At 46.8% G+C, this 18,854-nt stretch overlaps 1 protein-coding gene and 1 long non-coding RNA gene across 8 annotated transcripts in view; one reads left to right on the plus strand and one right to left on the minus strand.

Annotated features, from left to right (window-relative positions):
* The window catches only part of Kdm2a (lysine demethylase 2A), a 111,250-nt gene extending 100,210 nt beyond the window's left edge, over positions 1–11,040 (plus strand). For all 7 annotated transcript variants that reach the window (XM_076847670.2, XM_076847668.2, XM_076847664.2 and 4 more), the window contains 6 exons: positions 1,528–1,617; positions 3,454–4,166; positions 6,176–6,339; positions 6,864–7,022; positions 7,565–7,780; positions 8,260–11,040. In XM_076847670.2, coding sequence (XP_076703785.1) covers positions 1,528–1,617; positions 3,454–4,166; positions 6,176–6,339; positions 6,864–7,022; positions 7,565–7,780; positions 8,260–8,441 — 1,524 coding nt within the window. In that variant the 3' untranslated portion in view covers positions 8,442–11,040. The remainder of the gene's footprint in view (positions 1–1,527; positions 1,618–3,453; positions 4,167–6,175; positions 6,340–6,863; positions 7,023–7,564; positions 7,781–8,259) is intronic.
* A 3,848-nt stretch (positions 11,041–14,888) lies between these two features.
* On the minus strand, positions 14,889–15,741 carry LOC143393067 (uncharacterized). Its single transcript, XR_013090441.1, has 2 exons — positions 15,561–15,741; positions 14,889–15,240 (listed from the first exon to the last, which is right to left on the minus strand). It is a non-coding gene; the product is annotated as an uncharacterized LOC143393067 (long non-coding RNA).
* Positions 15,742–18,854: the final 3,113 nt, after the last annotated feature.

Genomic DNA, 18,854 nt, shown 5'->3' on the forward strand with positions numbered 1-18,854 from the left:
TCAGCTGGTCTGGCATAGGTCCTGTATTCATAAGATCTCCCCAGATGATCCTGTTGTGCAGCCACGGCAGAGAATCACTGTTTTACATACATTTTCTTTGTTGCAGTAGGGATTACAGGAATATCCTACCATGCCCAATTTACATACATTCTGTGTTTTTTTTATTGTTGGTTTTTTTTGTTTTTTTGTTTTTTGTTTTTTAGTTCTACATGGACACATCTTTATTTTTGTTTATTTATTTATTTTTATGTAGTGCTGAGGATCGAACCCAGTGCCTCACATGTGTGAGGCAAGTGCTCTGCCACTGAGCCATAACACCAGCCCTAAATTCTGTTTTTATTGTTGTTGTTGTTTGTTTTTAATGTGGTGCTGAGGATCGAACCCAGGGCCTCGCACATGCTAGATGAGCACTCTACCACTGAGCCACAATCCCAGCCCCCTACATTAAGTTCTTAATGTTTAAAACAAGTCTATAAAGTTGAATCTCTTATTTCTCATGGATGAGTGGGCATGGTGGTACATGCCTATAGTCCCAGCTATTTGGGAGACTGAAGAAAGATTACTTGAGTCCACAAATTTGAGATTAGCCTGGGACAATATAGCAAGAACTTATCTCAAAAACATAAAATAAGGGCTGAGGTTGTGGCTCAGTGGTAGAGCACTTGCCTAGCATGTATGAGGCACTGGGTTCGATTCTCAGCACCACATGTAAATTAATTTTTTAAAAATTGAAAAAAAATATATAAAAAGTGTATGTGGTAGAGCACTTGCCCTAGTGTGGGTGAGGCCTAACACAATTAATTAATTAAAATAATAAATACATGGTGCTGGTACTTTCCCAGAAAGTGTCTACTATATTATGATTACTACTTCAACGGTGATTATAAGACATTGATAGTTTGAGAAGCCCAGTTTCAGAAAAATTAAAGTGTGAAAAATATGGATCTTACAATTGATAAAATAGAGAATTACCTTCACTGTGATGACAGTGGTTAATACAAAGCATTCAGTAAATGCCAGGCACTTTTCTAAACATGTTGCATAATATACAATTGATTTATCCTTAACCACAACCCTGGTAAGGTACATATTGTTGTGTCCGCAACAGTTGTGTTTTTGCATTGTTATACACATTTCCATTTTACGGTTGAAAACACTGGGTCACAGAGACTAACTTGATAATTAGTCTCTAAACCCAAGTAGTTGTAACCATGACCAACTGCCAAGTTCAGGTCTGGTGCTGTTGAGAATCTGTGTCAGGAGAAGAGATCCCAAAATGATCCTGATCTTTGGAAGTCTCTTAATGAAGTTTAATTTTGGTCAAGTAACCATGAGTAGTGGTGGCCAGTTTCCCAGTGGCTGGGAGTGGGTATCCATGCCATTTGGAGCTGAGCAGCTCTGTTTTTCCTCCCCTGTGGACCAGCTTGTTTAGAAATGGGTAACTCCCCTAGTTTCTTCGAACCTATATTACACTGTGTGATGATGAAGGCAAAAGATATTGACCTTAACACCCCTATCTGTCTATAGATGGATGGAGAGGGATTGCTTAATGAGGAATTGCCAAATTGCTGGGAATGTCCAAAGTGTTACCAGGAGGACAGCTCGGAGAAGGCCCAGGTAATGGAACTTAATGGCTTCATTTATGACTGCAAAAGAAGCATCCGGTGTGGGAATATTTGGTTTGCCTCTGCAACAACATTCACAGAGTGTCTCTGACCTAGGAAACGATTTTTGTTTGTTTGATCCTTTTTTTTCTTTTTTTACTTATTTGATTTTTCATTGTTAAAGTTTTTAGGTTTTTTCTATTGTTAGTTTTGTTTTGTTTTAATTAAATATTGTTTCTCTTGAAAATCACAAATTCCTGAGGTCTTTCATACTCGGGGGCAGTAGAAATTAGGAAGCTTAGCAGGGCTAGTGGGAATTTAGGTGTGCAGGTTCTCTCCTGAGTAATGCAACTAGAGGGGAGGCAGTGGCCTAAGACCAACCGTAAATACTAGAGCCATGTGCTTGAGTTTCCAGTTAAGCAGGTTCACATTTTTATCATCTTCATCTCTGTGGCCTGACAGAAATGCCTGTCCACCCCACCCCCCACCGTACCCAAATCTGTCATTCAAAGACAGCCCCTCCCCTAAAGGATATTGGGACCAGCTCCATGACCTTGTCCCAGGGCAGCTGAGGTTGCTGGCCTAATGGTTGCCAGTAATTTCAGTGTCCAAAAGGACTCTGGTTACTGAGGCTGGCAAAAGAGGACCTAATGGGACATACAGAAGAGGCAGCTAGGCTATTCTGTTGTCCATTCTCCAGGAGCCTGAACAAGAGTGCAGAAGAAGCATAAGGGAGTTCCTTATCTTCTTAGTATTTCTTCCACTGGGGCTCTGAGGTAATTGAAATTTCAGTCTAAATATCTTTGAGAGCAACTTAACTAGTGCTTAATTCATTCCAAGTTCTTGAACTCTAGTAGCTTTTATATTCGTCATCAGTGGTGGTGTTGAGGGTTGGCATCTCTGCTATAGAAGATGGGTTGGTGGATGCTGTTTCAGTTATGTTATAATACATTGCAAAACCAGCATCTAGAAGGCAGTCATTACCTCCCAACTGTGTGACCAAAGAATTTAAGAAGGAAAAGGAGCAGAGGTCAGGACTGTTGCTCAGAAACGTAAAATGTCTCCTTAAGGAAAATCTGAATTATTAATAGGATTCCTAGTGGCATGTAGTGACTGGGCTTTGTCACAGCATATCCAAGTTGGTTTCTAGGAAGGGACTAGCATCTTTAGAGCACAGGTGTCACCTAAAGAGGTGTGGGTGGGTCTGTAGGGTAACTCACTGTGGTCCTGAGCCATTCCCTCTGCAGTTAATGGTTTCTCACCAAGGTTCTCATTCTGTTTTCTCTCTCACATGGTGAATGGAGTAGAAGCAGTAGCTGGGAGGGTTGTGCTAAATGCCAGAGAGCTCAGAGTCTAAAAGTTGGTGATGTTTGCTCCTCTCAGCCCCTGCTTCCTCATCCAAGAGACAGACAGACTGTTTCTTTCCAACCACTAACGTGAGACACATTACATGGGTGAAAACTAAATTAGAGGCAAGATTTTAAATGGTCAGATTATGAAGATGTAGAGTTATAACCTGTTTAAATAGTATTTTTACCCAGAGAATTATAATTCAAAATCCAGAGTTGAATAAGGTGGGATATACATTCAAGCAGTCCAGATTTGGATCTCACTCCTCTGTACTTGGACACAGACCATTTTTTGACCCACTTACAGATTTTTATTCCATAATCAAGTGTTATCTGGCACAGGTCTGAGCTCAGTTGCTAATCTTTATAGAGTGTAAATTGCAAGCTCTGAAAAGATAACTCCCTCTGGCAGCAGCGACATCTCTCAGGCTTACCTTGTTGGTTTAGAGGGTTTGGGGGAAAGGAAGCACTGATGTTGCTTTTCTGGGCATATTTTGCAGAAGCGGAAAATGGAAGAGAGTGATGAAGAAGCTGTACAAGCCAAAGTCCTGCGGCCCCTGCGGAGCTGCGACGAGCCCCTCACACCCCCGCCTCACTCACCCACTTCCATGCTGCAGCTCATCCATGACCCTGTTTCCCCCCGGGGTATGGTGACTCGGTCATCCCCTGGGGCTGGCCCCAGCGACCACCACAGTGCCAGCCGCGATGAGCGCTTCAAACGGCGGCAGTTGCTGCGGCTGCAAGCCACAGAGCGCACCATGGTACGGGAAAAGGAGAACAATCCCAGCGGCAAAAAGGAGCTGTCTGAAGTTGAAAAAGCCAAGATCCGGGGATCGTACCTCACTGTCACGCTACAGAGGCCCACCAAAGAGCTCCACGGGACATCCATTGTGCCCAAGCTGCAGGCCATCACGGCCTCCTCTGCCAACCTTCGCCATTCTCCCCGTGTGCTAGTGCAGCACTGCCCAGCCCAAACCCCCCAACGTGGGGACGAGGAGGGGCTGGGGGGAGAGGAGGAGGAAGAGGAGGAGGAGGAGGAGGAAGATGACAGTGCAGAGGAGGGGGGTGCAGCCAGGCTGAATGGCCGGGGCAGTTGGGCTCAGGATGGAGACGAAAGCTGGATGCAGCGGGAGGTCTGGATGTCTGTCTTCCGCTACCTCAGCCGCAGAGAACTTTGTGAATGTATGCGAGTGTGCAAGACGTGGTATAAATGGTGAGCAGGGATACAGAGGGGTATGGGCATAGGTGGTAGGTCTTCCATTTGAGAGCAGCATGCCCTTTGGTACCTGAAGGCTTGTGGGGTCCTACAAGGAGCAAACGGACCCAGTCTATTTCCCGGACTGTGTGTCCTATTAAAGATATAGCCTTCTGTACCAGCAGATACTATTAGGGGAATTTGGCCATTGCCTCCTCTCCCTGCTCTTTGCTTCCCCATCTTTCTCTGCTGGGTGAAGAGAAACTGTGATGGTTTTGTACATTTTTATACTAAATCTCAAGTCCTAATGAGCTGGAAGTCTTATCCCACCCCCATGGGTTCAGTTTATCATGTGGTGGTGGAGAGCCTGTGACATGCAAGTCACTTGTCTGATTTTCATGACACAGATGACTACATCCAGGCCCCTGCCTTGATAACTTTTCTACCCACTGAGAGAAGTGGGCATGCTTTCCAAAATGAATTTGAAGGTACTCATAATTTTCCACAGTTTTATTTCTAATCCCCCAAACCTTAACCAGTCCCTTTTTCCAGCAAGCATGGTCCAGTTTGGGAACTTCCTGAGACTCAGTTGCCCTTCTTTTCTTTCTATCTATCTATTTATTTATATACGGTGCTGAGAATCTAACCCAGTGCCTCACACATGCTAGGCAAGCGCTCTGCCACTGAGCTACAACCCCAGCCCTTAGTTTCCCTTCTTAATGAGACCAGCCTTCTCAGGTTGAACAGACTCTTGGAAGGGAAATCCCTAGGATTGATGATGAACAAAGGGCTTTCTGTTGGACATTTCAGGTTTTTCCTTATGCTCTAGGACATATTTCTTTTATCTGTATCACATCCTAATACAGCAGTTCACAAAGTACATTGTCCTAACCACCAGCATCCTCTTGGGAACTTGCTAGAAATGCAGATCCTCAGGGACCATCCCAAGCCTGCTGAATCAGAGCCTTGGGCGTGGGTCCAGCAAGCTCTTGCAAGCCCTCCTCTAGGGGACTCTGCTGTGTGCTTATTTGAGAACTTCTGCTTTCTGTTCAGCAGCTTCCTCCTGCCATAGAAGTTTGATGTGCCACCGGTGAAATTTTGTCAGTCTTTAAATAAAGACCCTATTCTTTGCCAATAAGAGTTTATTTTTCAAAACACTATGTGATCTTCTCCCGATTATCTTAATATTTCTCTTTCTGAGGCTAGTGTGCCTGCCCAGCTCTACCCCTTGGACTAAACTAGTCTAAGGTACATTAATCTCCCATTATGTGCTGTTTCCCCACTCTCTGCCAGCCAGACTCTGCTGGGCAGGGGTGGGATTATAAAATAATATGGAACCCGCATGGTACAACACAGTGTGTGGCCTGTGGATTTGTAGTCTGCAGTGGAAAGGCAGTCCTCTACATTTTAGGGCTGGCCTGAACTGACTCAAAAATGTCAGGCTAGCACCAGGGCAGAAACCCAAGGTGGAGAGAGGATCTAGGCCTGATAAAGAGCCTCTTAAGGCCTAAGACAGTAATGAGTTTAAGGTGCGGGTATTGTGCAAGTGCTGAGTAAAACTCTGTGTTTCCAGCAGCTGTTAGTGACTGATAAAGACTGGATAAGCCAAATACCTTCAGTCAATAAAAAGTCAAGAAATAGTAAAATGTTTATTTTCATACTCTTCAGTAGGAACCAGCCATTTTAGGGCATAAGGCATTATAGTGTATTGTTTTTGTGTCCCTAACAACTGTGTTCTCAACTGCTCCAGAAATAGGGTAACTGATTATATATTTAAGTTATATGTTACTTAATATGTAGGTCTGCAAAATGTCTAGTTGCTATTGAAAACAAGGCAGTTTTTGCCTAGGCTTTATGGCAAAAAATAAAAAGGGTGTGATCTTCGTTCTTCCTATAGAAAAATATAGGGAGAATGATCCTTCAGGAAGCATTCTGCTTATTCCAAAAGTCTGCAGCAGCCTTTGATGGGCACTATGTTGACAGGGTATCAAGTTAATTGCAGCTTGTGCTCTTCTCTTCTGTCACAGGTGCTGCGACAAGAGACTTTGGACAAAAATTGACTTGAGTAGGTGTAAGGCCATTGTACCCCAGGCCCTCAGTGGCATCATCAAGAGGCAACCAGTTAGCCTTGACCTCAGTTGGACCAATATCTCCAAAAAGCAGCTGACATGGCTGGTCAATAGGCTGCCAGGTGGGTGAGCAAGCAAAGCTGAGCTGTTAATGGTGCTTCTTAGAATTACTTTATGCCATTTTTGAATTTTGCTTAGTAAGAGATTTGTCTGGGACCACCTTAACTGCTGGTCTCCCAAGGAGTCACTGGACTGGTGACTACACTAGACAACAAAGAAATGGATCAGGTGATGCCACCAACTCTTCACGTCTCCTCAGCATAGCCACTGGAGAGGAAACTTAAGTCTGATATTGCCTTGACTAGCCCCTTGTGAGCTCTTCAGTATTTTGAGGTCTCAGAAAGACAGGAAAGCCACTCATTCTTGTATTGTTCTGTTAGGAGCTAAGCACTCAGTTTAATGTCAAAGCTAGAAGATGTAATATAGGATACCAAAGGAATCTTTGAACTTAATACTAGATTAGGATACCGTTCCTTTCTTCCAGTAGACTAAAGATCCATTCACCTTGTTAAGGTCAGCTGTTAATTGAGGCTTTGGATGTGCTGGTAAATGGTATGTTGCACATCTCTGTTTCCATCTGTTGCAGGACTGAAAGACCTCCTCCTAGCAGGCTGCTCCTGGTCTGCAGTCTCTGCCCTCAGCACCTCCAGCTGCCCCCTTCTCAGGACCCTTGATCTTCGGTGGGCAGTAGGAATCAAGGACCCTCAAATTCGGGACTTGCTGACTCCATCGGCCGATAAGCCGGGTATGTTCTAGACATTATTTGTCCGTGCTTGTCTTTATTATAACGGACATCATCCTCAGAAGCTAAGGTAGTTCTCAGAAGTGAAACTGTGGAAGAATAGGAGAGTACACATTCAGAACAGAATGGTAGACTTTGAGTAAGTACAGATAAGCAGATAACTACTTACAAAGGAGGGATTCCATTCTCTGGTCAGTGGAGTTTGCAGCCTGGAGACCATAAGTCTGAGGAAGGCTTGCATAGGCTTGGAATGTCAAAGCTCTTTGAAGGATGGTCTAGAAAAGCGTGAGGCTGTGGGAAGGGGAGGAGCATTCCACACATACCAGTGTAAGTAAGGCATAATCTGGCACTGGGAAGGAAGAAAACTTGTCTTGTTTCCTAGAAACTGTCCCCACGCATTGCTCCCTAATGGTAGGGTTGGGCGTGGGCATTCCGTTTAACTCTGTCTAGCGGGCCTGGCCAGCAAGTAACTGATGCTCCTAGAGCTTTGGAGCCAGATTAGAGAATTTAGAGTCTTGATCTAGGCTCTCTTTTTGCCTGTACAGGTCAGGACAATCGCAGCAAGCTCCGGAACATGACTGACTTCCGGCTGGCAGGCCTTGACATCACAGATGCCACGCTTCGCCTCATCATTCGCCACATGCCCCTCTTGTCTCGACTCGACCTTAGTCACTGCAGCCACCTTACAGATCAGTCCTCCAACTTACTCACTGCCGTCGGGTCTTCCACTCGCTATTCCCTCACAGAGCTCAATATGGCAGGTATGCTGCTGCTTTTTCATGCTGGACAGTGCCCCTGCTTCCAGGTCCCAGTCCTCTCTGGAACTTGACCAGTAAACCACAGTGATTTGGGGTGCGTTGATTAAACTACATTAATTTATTTTTTCATGATTGAGAACACAGATTTTTATCCCTTTTCTAACTGATGTAGGGCTGGGGACCAGGATAGGTAGGTCAGGAGCCCACATACATGGCTGCCATCCAGCTATGGTTTGGTCAGCTTTATAGCCCTTGTGTGCTTGTATCCCATGGTGCTGTGAGTGAGGCAGCAGTGCTGATAGCATCTCTGAACTGTGAGCCAAGAAGCTTTTAACATTTGGGGGAAAGAGGACTTGGGAAACTGAAGGGCGTAGGAGGTCATCTACGGCTAGGGTTTTTTTTTGTTTTGTTTTGTTTGTGTTTTGTTTTGTTTTTTTTACTTATGTTTTTGACCATTATCCTCATGGCCTCTGTGCCCACAGGTTGCAATAAATTGACAGACCAGACGCTGATCTACCTACGGCGCATCGCCAATGTCACCTTGATCGACCTTCGAGGATGCAAGCAGATCACTCGAAAAGCCTGTGAGCACTTCATCTCAGACTTGTCCATCAACAGCCTCTACTGCCTGTCTGACGAGAAGCTGATACAGAAGATCAGCTAAGACATGCCCAGCCTAGACTGAACAGGAAACCGATCTTCCCTTGCCTCCCCACTGAGGAGAGCTTCTCCCTGACCCTGCACGGGCTCTGAGGCCAGCGTCACACTCCCTCTCTGCTCTCCTATCCCTGAGCTCTTCTCCCACAGGTGGAGCAGAGAGGGTAGTGGACACCAGGCTTACCTGCCTGCTCCTCTTCCTCCAAGGAAAGGGGAGGAGCAGTGGATCCAAGGGAAAGGAACGCACAGACTGTGCTGTCACGGTGTCTGCTCATTTGCTCGCCTGCCAGGAGGCCAGGCTCTCTGTTTGGGGTTTCATGCAATGTTCACCTGCACCGGGCCCTGGGCCCCTCTTCCCCTCCTGTGGTCCCCAGCAGTGCCTGGTTCTGAGCAAACTCCAGGGAAGAAAGCGGCCCTGCTTCTGGCCAGGTTCTCCTCATGGTGTCCAGTGCGTGTCTCTCCTCCATCATTCTCTCCCGGCTTCTGCAAGAGGGGCCAGCAGCCCCAGGAACGCTAGGCCCAGCAGATCCCACTGGTGCTGTCGAAATGTTCGAAGCCTAGGGCCCCTTATCTGTGCTTACCCTCCTTTCCTGTTCCTGAGCTTGATGCTGTCCAGTGCTCATGCTATTCACATATTGTGGTGTACCTCCCTCCCTGCCCAGCCCCTTGACTTTTCTACTAGTCTCTGTGAGGTCTTTATTGCACTTATTGGGATTGAAACTCTTTAGAGGAGCTGGAACTGTACCCCAGAGATGCCCCCATTTCATTGCTACCCAGGCAGATTATGAGACAGGCACCATCTCCTTGTACTCCACCCCTGCCTCCCATTGACTGCCCTCTTCTATATGTCCTCATTCCTGCCTGAATAGGGCTTTCCCAGAATGTGTGTCCCCAGAGGGAGCAGCCTGTCTCCCCCAGGTAAGGAAAGCAGAGAACTGGCTGAGTCCCCACCTGCCTCCAGGCCAGGCTCCTCCAGGCTTCCGATTCAGTGTAGCCCCCCCGAGCCCAGGTCTGTGTGTTGCCCCATGACTCACTGATCTGGTGCCTTTCTAGGGGGAGGGGTCCTGCTTGGAAGCCAGTCACCTGCCTTCTGCCCACAGCTGTGGAAGGGGGTGTGCATGTGCCTCTGTGTGTGTGGCTGAGTGTTCTTTGCGTGTGTGTGGAGGGAGGTAGTGAGGGGAACATGGTGTCTCACTCCACTGCCCTTTGTCAAGCCCCATCAGCTGCCCCCTTTTACTTTGCATCAAACGGCCTGTCCAAAGATCCTCTCTCTAGGGCAGCAGAGAGCTTTTTGCACTTTAAAGAAAAAAAAAAAAAAGGAAGAAAGAAAGAAAGGTTGGAATTTCTTTTGGGTCATTTTTTAAGTGTGTGAGGAGATGCTCAATAGCAGCAGCCTTTGGCAAGAGCGTATAAATGATGGATGCAAATTTGCACTCTGCTCCCCATCTGTAAGGAGATTGATAGCACAACCTTGCCCCTGCCTTCTCCAGCCCATCCCTTTCTGGACCCTTTGCTGTAGCCCAGTCTCAGGCTTTCCTCCTGAACCTCTAGTGGGGGGTTGGGGGGGATGGAGCCCGGCACCAGGGGTCTGAAGTTTGAGCCACCCTGAGGAGAGATGCCCACTGTTCCTTGCCACTGCCAAAGCAGTAGAGGCAGAGGGATTTCCTCTTTGCCACCTACCCAAGCTTTGACCCTGGCATTAACTGGCCACCTTAGAGGAAACTGGGCCCTGGTAGCAGGTGGCATTGTTTCTGTTCCAATTTGCTGGTTTTCGTGGCTGCACCTTAAAAACAGCTCCTGTGACCCTCTGCCCCTCCCATTGGTCTCCAGGCCCCAGCAGTATGGGCCTGAAACATTGAGGAAATGCCAGTGACTTATTCCAGAGTGCCTGTTAGGGGAATTTCTCTGAAAAGAACCCTGGGTGTTGAGCAAAAATCTTATTAATATTATTGTTAATGACCTATAATTGGAAGCTTCCTGCCTTTTTTTTTTTTTTTTTTTTGGGTTGTTCCTGTGGAAAATACTGAAAAGATTACTAAATTTTGTTTTGTTGTCTTTTTATAAAAGGGGAGGTGGAGAGACCCCTTCAGAGCAGGGATTGTGCCGGGAGAGTGCCTCTGACTTTGGGACATTTCATCCACAGAAATTTCCAAGCTGGTGGTTGGTTTGGGGTTCTGGTTTTTATGTTTGTTTTTTGATTTGGAAAAACAAGCATTTTTACCGTGCACGTAAATTGGTCAGCAGAAAAGGGAGCCCAGGATGGCAGCAAATGGACCAGTGCCTTTGCTGGGTTTTACTTTTCTTTGGGACTATGAGGGGAGAATGGTTTTTAGAGGTGAGGGTCGGTCCACATGGAAGAGAGAAGTGTCTCTGTTTGGGGACAGAGGAACTCGGGAGTTCCATCGCATTCCTGCATCTGCTCTTAGCTGCGGCCTTGCCAAGAGAGCCTGCCCTCCTCAGACTGCAGGACCAGACCTCTGCCTCCATCTTTCCAAGCACCGGGGCAAAAAAACACAAAGGAAAGGAAGAAAATTTATATATATATAATATAAAATCACTTGGTGATTAAAAAAATAACTGCTCCATAAATAAAACTCCTAAAGTCACTATGTTTAAAGGGTTTGTTTGTGTTTTTTGTTTTTCGGAAAAATATTGTAAATATATATTTTTTGTTGCTGATTTAGAGTCAATCTCCAATGTTGTGCTAAAAATTTTAAATTAAATGTAAGCATTAAGGGGATAAGTCTTACGCTATCTCAGTTGACACATTGGGGTTATTTTGGGCCAGGGAAGGAGGGAAGCTAGTTGAACTTTGTTTTGTTTTCTAAAAATTCTCCACTATTGGTTTTAGAAAGAGCAAGGACATCTTTCCTCTTACACGTGGGAATGGGAGATATTTGTGTAATAAAATTTTTAAAAGACAAAAAAGAAATAGCCTCCAATGGGAAATATTTTAATTTGGGGTTTTTCGTTTTGTTTTGTTTTTAAATAAAAAAGCTTTAAAAACAAAACCAACCCTTTTTGGCTCTGGTGTGTGTGTGTGAGAATATCAAGTCATGCCAATTGGTGTTGGCCTCATCACTCTGGGTAGAAGCAAAGCTGTGGCACCCAGACAACTTGGATCTGCTTAGTAGCTTTTTGTCATTTTAATGTCAGCAGAAGTTGCTTCTAAAAATAATATGTACTTAATCAAGGCAAACTTTTTTTTAATGGATGTGAAAATTCTAAGTGCCAATAAAGGCAGTGCTTGAAATGGCTCTGCTGTCATTTGTAAGACTGAAGGGACCATCAAGGTGTCCTGAGAATAGGCCTGAGCATTTCTGATCTCTCGCCCCCACTGCCACCAAGTACTAAAGCTACAGAGCAGGCTTCTCTTTGAGGGTAGTGCTTTCTCAAAGTAGCCAGGCAGAGAGCCTGTGATTGGCATTTGTCCCCACCTCCCTGTGAAAGTTGTTTGTATCTTGGCATGTTAAGAACAAGCTTCTAATCTCTAAACATGCACCAAGTGCTACCAAAGAGCAAGCACCTCCTTGGTGGGAATTCCTGAGCAGGCTCTGGTCACTACCCTCAGAGGATCTAGTGGGTCTCTGCTTGTCTGGTTACTACCCTCTGCTTGTCCTACTCTCCCAGACTGATGGTTAAAGACCATTTTTGGTTCTGCTGCATGTTCTAGAAACAGATGGGACATTAGATGATGGGCTGACCTGATGTTAGTTTCCTGAGGGTGGATGTGGATATGACCATGTTTGGATGTTATCAGGAATAGAACAGTTAATTTTGCATCCCTGTGCCTCAGAAATCTGCTTCTTGATATCCTCATCCCTGCAACCCTAGAGGAAGCCACTACAGTTAAAGACCTCCAGCACAGCAACAGCCCCAAGCAGCCTCCCAGCCTTCAAATCAATTCCATCTCCATACCAACACCCAGAACATTTCTCTCAAGATAGATTTGAGGGCTCGGGTCTTGGCTCAGTGGTAGCTGCTTGCCTAGCATGTGTGAGGTACTGGGTTCCATTCTTGGCACCACATATAAATAAAAGTTCAACATCTAAAAAAAAAAGATTTGACTATATTTTCTCCTGCTTATAACATAAGTGCATTCAAGCTGGCATGGTGTCACACCTGTAATTCCAGCTACTTGGGAGAGTGAGGCAGGAGGATTGCAAGTTCAAGGCCAGCAGAGGCAACTTAGCAAGGCCCTGTTTAAAAAAATTAAAAAAAAAAAAAAAAGGTCTGGTAATGTAGCTCAGTGAGAGACTGGCCCAGGATTAAGCTCCCAGTATCAAAACAAAAATAGTGTGTTTATCTCAGGCTTTGTCAATCATGTTTGGCCTCCCGATCCTCTACCCATAGCTGACCTCGGTTCCGCCATCTCTGGGCCTTGGCTTGTGCTGTCCCCATGCCTAGCATACCTTCCTGTGACTTCTCTGAGAAACTGCCTCCCACAGCTCAAGACTGAATCGGACACTCCCAGGCTCTTCTGATCTTCAGGACTCTAAGGTCAGTCTTCCCACCTGGCCTGTGAACGAATATCAGACTGTGCCATTTACCACCTGGGCTGGCAATTGGCACAGAGTGTTCTCAGAAGCCTACTTATACCCCGAGGAACTTCTCTCCAAATGTACTTTTTCCACTACCCCGTATCTCCCTATCTACCCGCTCCTACCTGCTGCCTCCATTTTTTGTTGTTGTTTTTTAGATGGAGTCTCACTGTTGTCCAGGCTGGTTTCAAACTCAGCTAACCCTGATGCTCAGTATCCCAAATAGCCAGGACAATAGGCCCAGCTACCCTTCCTTTCTTATGTGGATACCACTGGCCTCTTTTTTTTTGGGGGGGGGGGGGCATTTCTGATCTAGCCTGCATTCAGCTATGAATTAATCTTCCTTGGGCATATATAAATATCTTCAGTAACCCTCCAGGTAGTGTCTAAACTCGGAATACTCTCAGCCTTCCACAGGCAACTAGAATGTGGGAAGCTCCATGGCTGGCACGCTTTGGGTCCTTCTAAGAGGCCTCGAACCAGACATCTCTGTGATCCCCAGGCTTGCTGTTTATAGAGTATGCCATCCCACCACAATTGAAAAGTCTTCCCTTCAGACACCTTCCTGCAGAAGCCTGTCCTGTTTCTCACCAACCAAAAGAAGCTAACCTGGATTTTCTGAGGATATTTCTTAGGTAACTGTATAGTGACGCTGGCTACATATGCTAGTCCTTACCAAGTTGGTGGCCACTGTTCCAAGCACTTCACTTGTAGTATCTCCTATCAACCTATCTTTTCCATTTAAAGATGAGAAACTGTAGGCCAGGAGTGTTGGCTCACACCTGTAATGCCAGCAACTTGAGAGAGGCCGAGGCAAGAAGACGAAAAGTTCAAGGCTAGCCTGGACAACTTCAGGAAATAATGTCTCAATTTTTTTTTTTTTTTTTTTTTTGTACCTGGGATTGAACCCAGAGGCACTCAACACTCAACTACTTTGTATTTTATTTAGAGACAGGGTCTCACCGAGTTGCTTAGTGCCTCACCATTGATGGCTTTGAACTCATGATCCTCCTATCTCAGCCTCCTGAGCTACTGGGATTACAGGCATGCACTGTTGCACCTCTTTTTTTTTTTTTTTTTTTAGTTTTCGGTGGACACAACATCTTTGTTTGTATGTGGTGCTGAGCTCGAACCCGGGCCGCACGCATGCCAGGCGAGCGCGCTACCGCTTGAGCCACATCCCCAGCCCCCGCTGCACCCTTTTTAAAAGTGATAGAGCATCCCCGGTTTCAGTCCTCAGTACCACAAAAATAAATAATATGCCAGGTGTACATCTGTAATGCCAGCCACTCAGAAGGCTGAAGCAGGACTATTGTAGTTTCAGGCCACTCTGGGCAACTTAGCAAGATTCTGTCTCCAAGTAAAAAATAAAAATAAAAAGTGCTAGGGATGTGTTGCAGTGGTAGAGTACCCCTGGGTTCAATACTCAGTACAAAAAAAAAAAAAAAAAAAAAGATGAGAAACTGAGCTATGGACAATGAATAATTTTCCCAAAGTGACTTGGTTAGTAAAATCCAGAGACTGACTCTGGCTCCAGAATCTGCATTCCCCAGGCTGTTCCCCAGCCTCTCTGTTCATGGTTCTAGGCAGTTGTCTTCATCCTACAGGTAACAAACAAAGCCAAGGCTCAGGAGGTAAAGTATGGGTATGAAGCTCAGTGGTAGAGCTGGGACTCCACAGCCTACTATGCCCTACTGAGCATCCTGAATGAGAAGTTATCCAGGTCTGTCCCAGGAGTAGGGGATAAGATGTCCTTATTCTGATTGTAATGAGAGATAGCTAAATGGAGATTGGAGGCAGAACCAGTTAGTGGTGAAAACCCCATGCAGTCACGCCAGACCCTGCAATCCCAAGGATCCAAGCTTAGCTTCATCCTTTGCTCCCACCATCCTGAAATTCTTAAGACTTGGGAATAAGGGACCTGAATTTTATTTTGCACAGGGCCCTGCAGGGTGTAGCAGGTCCTGTGGGGAGAAGGCATCCCAGCTTCCCCAACCCCAGGCCAGCTCTGCCAGGTGTGGCTTGAGTGGCCAGCAGCACCTCGGGCCTGGCACCTGCTAGCCGCAGAGATCCATTCTCCTCCCATCATCTTTCCAGTTCCACATCTTGCGCGGAAGAAAGGCTCCTCATGCCACCAGTTTGCTGCCTTTGCTGTCCTTCCCCTTCCCAACTTGCCTCTTCCCGGAGGCCACAGCGGCAGGAAGCGCTAGTTGCTGACCCCCCTTGAGTGTGCCATCAGGGTGCTAGCACAGTAGACAGAGAGACCTAGGGCAGGACAGACAAAAAAGTAGTAGAGGAAAGAAGAGAAATGAGAGAAAAGAGGCCTTTGGAGGACATCTAAGGGGAGACATAAGGGAGGCCCAAGATATTCCAGAGTGACCTTCACACACTTTATCTCGGTTAATTTTTTTTTTTTTTTAAGTTGGGCAGAATGACTTTGTTTATTTTTATGCGGTGCTGCGGATGGAACCCAGTGTCTCACGCATCCTGGGCGAGCGCTCTACCACTGAGCCACAGCCACAACCCCTCCATTACTCTTCAGAAGAATCCAACGAGGCCATGCTAAGAGAGTTTAAGTAACTTGCCTAGGGCACTCAGCTGAATAACAGGATCGACCCATGTCTTTTCCATCTTCTCCCCGCACCACGTATGCATGCATACTCACAGCAAGTACCCGCGGCCACAGCGTAGGGGCTGTGAGCCAAACACTCGGGCCGGTTGGGAGTGTCAAGGTACAAACGCAACAGCTGCGAACACTGCAAGCTTTGAGGCCAGGCTGAGCGGCGCCGGGACGCATGCGCATTGGTCAGGACTCCTGATGGCCGCGACTAGGGCCAAAACAGGGTGGGGCGGGACCAAGACTAGGCGGAGCCAGAACGGGGTGGGACATGGCCAAGGCTGGGCGGGGCCAAGGCTAGGCGGAGCCGGAGCGGGGCGGGGCGGGGGCAGAGCTGGGGGGGCCCCCGGACCAGGATACCGCACGCGCCAGGGACAGGACGTAGGGCGAAAACCTTGGCCAGGACTCGGCCAGAGCCGCGTGAGACCCACATCCCAGCAAAGCGGAAAGGAGACTAGGACCGGGAGCAGTGCAGGGATGGTGATCTTCCGGAGGTCCCGGGGAAAAGATGCTGTCCTGGAGGCAGGTCCCGAGGAACCAGCAGCACTGGCAGGTCCTTGACCTGTGTGTGAAGGCGCTAAGGACTCGCGTCCTGGTGATATGGGTGCCTCTTCGATAACCTGACCCCTTTCCTTTCTCAGGGATTCTCCACGACTGGAAAACTCTCTTTTTCTTATCTCTAATACAACTGCCTTCCTCCCCTTTTTCTGGCTCTGGGGAAAACACCCCTTCTGCAGTGGTTTTCCTAGCTTCACCTGAGAAGGCTCCTGGCTCTTGAAACTTGTGTGTTGGTGTGGGTGAGGGGGTCCTCATAAGGATATTTGCAGAAGTATAGGAGATCAGCTGGCCTCTGGGATCAGTGACCTGTGCTGGATAAGAGCTCAATAAATTTCAGCTACTATCATGCATTGTTTGCTCATAAATTCAGTCTGTTTCTTCCTGTGTTCCTTGTATAAGGCCAAGCACCAGTGTGTGGAGTGTGAGAGGAGCTCAACAAATATGGTTAAATGGATGAGTGAAGGAATTCCCGAAGCTCAGCCAGGCCTTCAGAGTCTGAGCTGTCCAGGAGACTGGAGTTTCTCCAGGTCAGTCTGGCTCACAACTGGGGAAGCCTCCAAGCTGCTCTCCTACTCTTCAAAGCTCAGGATGGAGAATAAAAGAAAGAACTTGCATTTCCAGGCCTTAGCATGTGCCAATCCTCACCCCCAGCCTCCCTTACACTCACATGCTTACAATGTCATGTCCAAGACTTGCCCCAGTCCTCCTCCACCTTTCCGCTGATCTCTTCTCACCTCCTACAGTATGGCTCTTGCCAGGTTATTTGAAGATACATATTTAGGGTTTTTCTTCCCCACAAGACTGGACCATCACTGAGTACTGTAGTCTTTGCAGCCCTAACTCTGTGCCATGCATCTTGCTGGAGGTCAGAGATGCAAGACAAACAGGGACAGCAAAGAAAAGCCCTCTGAGTAGGAACATTTTAGGCTATGAGAAAACAGGATGAGCAAGACCCTGCCATATGGGGAGGAAGGAGGAGGGGACTGCAAAATTAAGGCCCAGAGGTGGAAATGGACTGGCTTGCTCTAGAAACAGAAGGAAGACCAGACAGAGTGGAGACCAGAAGGGTTGAAGGTGCTGAGTTAGAAATATGGGCAGGGCTAGATTGCAGTCCTGCAGGCACAGTCATTGGAGGTGGGGTTTAGTTCAGGCCTGTGAAAAAGAAGCAGGTATTCCAGAGAGGAGGCAGGTATAAGAGGTAGCAGGAACTAAGACCATCTTCACCAGGGCCCAGTGGAGGATGCAGGGCATGTTTCAGAGACAGGCTCAGCCATAGTGCCAGTGACAGACGGTGTTCACATGGGGGCCAGAGACAAGCTGTAGGAGAGAGGAATAGATTACGGAAAACGGAGAATCCACGACTGAGATGGGGAGGCGGATGGACAAGGGCTGGGTGGTGGGAGCAGGAGCTCAGTGTGGGCCTTGTTGAGTTTGCAATACCTATTAGTCACCCAGTGGGGACGCCAAATAGTGATGTGTGAACAGACTGCCAGCTGGACATAGATGAGGTTCCTCTTTTCTTTGCACCCCAGGCATATTGGCCACAGCCCAGCACAATCTGGGCACCAAAGATTCAACAAATCTGACAAGCTAGCCTGAAAGGTTAAGTTTACAATCGACCTTTGCAGAACCACCAGAGGGCAGCACCATCCCACAGACCAACCTTCCCAGGGTCAGGATCTGGCCCTGGGCCCTAAGCCTGGAGCTTCTCAGAGCCACTTTCCCAGGTTCCAGGAATCAATGAAGTGTGCCCTGAATACCAGCTCTCCGGAATGGCCCCAACCTCAGGCCTGGCTGGGACTGTGGGTCAGGTTATGGGTGAGATGGTCAATCTGGGTTTTCAGGTGGTGGGGGGAAGGTGGGGCTGCCTTCTGGAGCTGGATGGCTGACATTTCTGAACCCACACAGACTCTGGCCTGACAAGTTCATCAAGCAGCAGAATTTTTTTTTTTTCCCTTCTCTACTAGGGATGAAACCCACTGCCTTACTCATGCTAGGCGAGTACTCTACCATTGAACTACATCCCCATATCCTTAGTTTATTTATTTATCTATTTATTTATTTATTTATTAAATTTTTTAGTTGTAGATGGACTTAATACCTTTTTTTTTATTTTATTTTTACATGGTTCTGGGGATCAAACCCAGTGCCTCACGAATGCTAGGCAAGCACTGTACCACTGAGCCATAACCCTGGCCCAGTTTATTTATTTTTAATATTTTTCTGGACAATGTTAGATGTAAATTTTATTTTTATTTTATTTATTGATTTATTTTTTGTGGTCCTGAGGATCAAACTCAGAACCTCATGCATGGTAGGCAAACACTCTACTACTGAGCCACATCCCCAGCCCCTTTACTTTATTTTTTGAGACAGGGTCTGCTAGATTGTTCATGCTGTACTTAAACTTGTGCACCTGGCCATAATTTTTAAAATAGGGGTCTTCTGTTCCAGAAAACCCAGGCCAGTGTGTGGCTGTACTTTCAGTCCCAAAGAGTCAGGGCAGGAGTTGGAGTTATGGCTTAGTGGTAGAGTGCTTGCCTGGCCTGGCATGCAGGGGGCACTGGGTTTGCTTCTCAGCACCTCATATAAACAAATAAAAAGGTCTGTTGACAAAAAATTAAAAAAAAAAAAAAGGAGGGTAGGACAGTGGCAAGACATTAGAGACCTACTGCTAGGTCATCCATCCCTGTTCTACCCCAAA

This window comes from Callospermophilus lateralis, chromosome 2 (genome assembly GCF_048772815.1).
Source record: "Callospermophilus lateralis isolate mCalLat2 chromosome 2, mCalLat2.hap1, whole genome shotgun sequence".
NCBI classification, from domain to species: Eukaryota; Metazoa; Chordata; class Mammalia; order Rodentia; family Sciuridae; genus Callospermophilus; species Callospermophilus lateralis.